This window comes from Notothenia coriiceps, unplaced genomic scaffold (genome assembly GCF_000735185.1).
Source record: "Notothenia coriiceps isolate Sejong01 unplaced genomic scaffold, NC01 NC01_scaffold00038139, whole genome shotgun sequence".
Lineage (NCBI taxonomy): Eukaryota > Metazoa > Chordata > Actinopteri > Perciformes > Nototheniidae > Notothenia > Notothenia coriiceps.
The window spans coordinates 888-5,182 of NW_011370840.1; the positions used below are offsets into that span (position 1 = coordinate 888).

At 43.2% G+C, this 4,295-nt stretch overlaps 1 protein-coding gene across 1 annotated transcript; it reads right to left on the reverse strand.

The window, feature by feature from the left end:
• Positions 1-520: 520 nt before the first annotated feature.
• Positions 521-4,030, reverse strand: lgsn (lengsin, lens protein with glutamine synthetase domain). Its single transcript, XM_010797534.1, has 3 exons — positions 3,544-4,030; positions 2,501-2,661; positions 521-2,016 (listed from the first exon to the last, which is right to left on the reverse strand). Exons 1-3 carry the CDS (start codon positions 3,902-3,904, stop codon positions 823-825), a joined length of 1,716 nt encoding a protein of 571 aa, XP_010795836.1. The 5' UTR covers positions 3,905-4,030; the 3' UTR covers positions 521-822.
• Between the last annotated feature and the right edge of the window lie 265 nt (positions 4,031-4,295).

Genomic DNA, 4,295 nt, shown 5'->3' on the forward strand with positions numbered 1-4,295 from the left:
CCTGGTCTGTTGACTAACTACAGCATTGCTTTTATAAAACCATTATGTTGCATATTTTATTGTTACTTTCTAATGCAGGTAGCAGCACTAGCATTGTTTAACTTCTCAAAATCAGAGCCGAATTATACTGAATAATCTGGAAGGATTGGTACCACTAAAATTGTTTTGGTTTTTTTTTTATTGGGGAAACTGACACTTTTTGTGTTGTGCTGTAGATTGTACCTACATGTATTTATGTCTGTAAAATACACTGTAAATAAAAGAATACATCGTGAAAAAGATGCTTAAATGAAAGAAGTTTTTTTTTGTGAAGAGGAGTAAGGGTACGCTAACATACGATTGGATAAAATAAAGTGTAGGTACCTCTTAGAAAACTACTAATAGCCTACAGGAAAACAAAACCTAACGTCGGGAGCCACCAAGAGGTTCACATTTTCATTGCATACAAAAAAAAAAAAAACTGACTTAAGTTGGAGAGCCATTTTTAGTATAAGAGTCAAAGCATTTTAAAGTCTTCTTCTGTAGGTCCGAGCCATTTTTTTCACAAATTATTTTATTAATTGATCATTCAGTACTTCACACTGGATAAAGCGACAGTAGCATCAGTAATGTTCTTTAAATTAATTTGAAAAAATATATATAAACACAACAACATTTTACAAAAGTACTTTAAACATTGAGGATGTAGTAATACTTTTATTTTGTAATAACTGAAAAATATCTACAATCAGTAATAATAAACAGGTATCATATAAAATAAAAAGCTTTGCAAGCTGTTTTTATTGCCTTTATTTGAGTAGCAGGGGGAAGTCTGTGGGCTTTCTAGATGAAATACTCCAGGCACTTGTTCCTCTCATCATCCAGTTCTTGGGTCTCAATCTCAAACTTTTTCATGGCAATGAAATACTGAACAAACGGCTCTCCGAGGGTGCTGCAGATGACGTGATCCTCGCTCAGCGCCTCCAGAGCCTCGTCGAGCTTCACAGGAACGGCAAAGTCCTTCTGCTGACCGGGCGCTTTGTTTACACCGTTCTCGATGTTCAGGTTTCTCTTGATGCCGTCCAGTCCCGCGGCCACAGTGGCAGCCAGCACGATGTACGGGTTGGCCATAGCTGAGCCCAGCTTGTTGTCGATGTGCGTCTCCCTCCCCCCGTGACTCTTAATGTTGAAAGAGCTGCTGTTGTCATTGCAGCCGCATGTGGCGTAAAGCATGAGTTTCGGGTCTTTGATTGTCTTTGCGATGTGGCTCCGGCAGCCCAGGCCGGGCGACATCAGGCAGCTCAGAGCAGCAGAGTGGCTGAGAAGCCCGGCAAGCCATTTCCTGCCAATCTCAGAAAGCTCACTGGCCTTCTCCCCGCTTTGGAAGAGGCTACGTCGGCCGTTAGCATCCCACAAGCTGTGAGAGAGAACCCCAGCATTGTACAGGCCGTCGTCTGTGAAGAAGCTGGCAATGTAGCTGTACTTGCGAGCCATTTCTTTGATGCCGGTGCGGAAAGTGAAAGCGGTATCTGCGGCCGCAATCCCAAACTCTGGCCTCAGGTTGATCTCCATCTGGCCGGGGCCGCTTGCAGAGGCGATGCTGTCGATGTCTGCGCCCATGCAGTACATGCTGTCCACAAGCTGCTGGAAGAAAGGCAGGTCGTGGTTGCTGAGCAGCGTTGTAGCCGGGAACAGGAGCGTCTTCGGTCCGATGCGGTCCGGTGTTCCCAGGACGTAGCATTCATAAGTGAAGGATGAGTGAAGGGAGAAGCCGAGGCCCTGGAGCTGGGCGAGGAGCTGCTTGGCGATGAGGCGAGGTGAGGTTCGGAGGGGGTTTCCTGCCACGGTGCAGGGGTCGCAGATCACCCTCGCTGTCTGCTCCGCCCAGGGTAAGACCCTGAAGGTGGACAGATCTGGGATCAGCAGGACATCACCGCTGAAGTTGGCGGTGCTGGCGTTGTCTACTTCGTTGCTCTTAGGGCTCAGGGTCAGCTCCAGGTAGCTTCTGGGCATCGGTACCCCGTACACCGATTTTTCCTGTGGATACATTTGTGTTGAAGCATGAATTCTAAATGTTTCAAAATATACCTATTCACTTTGTTTTTCTAGAGTTGATAAGCTATCACGTTGATGTATAAAAAGCATAAAAACTGAGAGCAAGTGAAACAAATGAAGCCCTGTCCAAAATAGAAAAAAAAGGCCTAACGATACCTCTAATGCCTAATCATTGACAATTGATCAATATATACCATATATTTGTCAAATTCCTAGACGTTTGTTTTACTAATGTAAGAATCTAACTTTGGTTTAGAGGGATTGGCATGGTGATTCTTTAAAAAAGTTTAAACCATGCATCTGGCACCTCAGTCTAGCCAAATTAATCTGGAACGTCTATTGACTTCCAAAAAATGTTCCAGCATTAAACATGTAAAACCCTGTAAAACCCAAAATGAGGAGGGAGGGAGGGATGGATAGATAGATAGATAGATAGATGGATAGATGGATAGATAGATGTAGTTACGTGGAAGAAGCGGACAGGCACTGTCTTGGACCTGGACACCCCGTGGAGGTCGGTGGCCTCAAAGCGAACAAAGTTGATGTTTTCTCTGGCGATCTGCTGCTTGATCTGCTCCATGTTGGCAATGAACCTCTGATTTCCAATACTATCAACAGAGTCGTTATCTGTGGAACAGAGTATGAAATACAGTATTTGAGAAAAAACATTTAATAAATAAACAGAGAGTTTAATTTCAAATGCTTTGTGTCGTATTCTCGGAAAGAAAAAAATAATATGAAACCTTCGTTTTACTTTAGAAATTCTGAAATGCTCTTGTGGCGTCAAGACCAAATTAGTCAAATCTTTATCCAGTTTAGTTTCATGTCAGGTCTGAGTACAGCTGGGCAGATAGATCTGAGAAGCTGATATTAGTTTATGCAGATACATATTTGTGTTTTTGTTGACCCTTGATCAACCAACGGTGTCCGTTGATAAGTCAGCTAATATTACAGAAGTGCCAAACTAGGTTTGAGATCATTTAAAACCAGTGTCACCAGTACAGAGTGTGTCCACCAGAGAGCACTGACAATGATGTAAATTGTCTTGCTAAATATTTATCTTGGCCTCAAATATGCAAATAATTCTGTATAAAGATGGTTTATGTTATAAAAAATAAACAACAAGTCTGCTAAAATATTCCCATTCTATTCTTTAAACTCCCATATATCTATAAATGATCCCGCCTCAGACATCCAGTATTGGTAAGGCTAAAATACTGAGGGAAGAGAAGCAAATTCCAATGAAAGACAACTTCAAATAGGAAATAAAGGAAACCCTTCTGCTGGAGATCAACACCAAGTTAATTCTACTCAACTAACAAATTCATAGTTAAAAGTTAAAACACAAAAAGGTCAATATCCATCAATCAATCCAAGTCAAAACAGGAACTAGAATGAGACAAAGCCAACATTTTAAAACAATACGTGACCCAAGATGGAGGAAGGACTTGAGTCACCTTTTAATGATTTGCCACAAACTTCTAGTCTTTTAACCAAAGCTTCACTGACCTGAATGAGGAGCTCCAGTCTCTGCCCAGGATCCGCCGCTTGCATGTGTGTGAGCCCTAACTTCAGGCAGCCTATTTGTGTTGGCATCCGCCCTGATTGGGCTGGATGAATCCACGCAGGAGGGCTGCTGAATAGACGTGCCGTCGCTGAACCTGGCCCCACTTCTGGAAGCGTCAGATGGGGGTTTGAAGGTGCTGAACGTCCTGTTGGGGTTTCCATCGTCCTGCCGTCCATCAGACCGTCCATTACCACTACCACTGCTTCCATGGAGGTACGTATAAGGACTTCCTGGCTTCCCCTCATCTCTTTCCCGGACGCTAAGCATAGGGCTGTCTCTCAGGATGGTCTTTAGCTCCTCCATGGTCTGCCGGGGGACGCTGGTTTCACCGTAAGATGCTCTGGTTTGAGAGGAAGCTCCTGTAAGGCAAGGCAAGGCAAGTTTATTTATTTAGCACCTTTCAACAAAAGGCAATAGAGTGGTGCAGGAACTAGTCCTAAAACCCGGAAGTGAGTTAGCATTTGACCACTTCCGGTTCCCTCGTCTCAGAGTCAATGTTTTTTTTTAACTAGTTTATGAAAAATATCTGGAAATAAGGTCTGTGGTTGACACACATTTAAGAGACGGATCACGACATTAAATACATCAGCAGTGACCCCACTGGTGATTTTTTTAGATTTTACGTGTCTGAAAAACGATGGTTGTTAACAAGTGGCTGAATAGGACTACAGAAGTTGTCGAGGACGTTGTACGT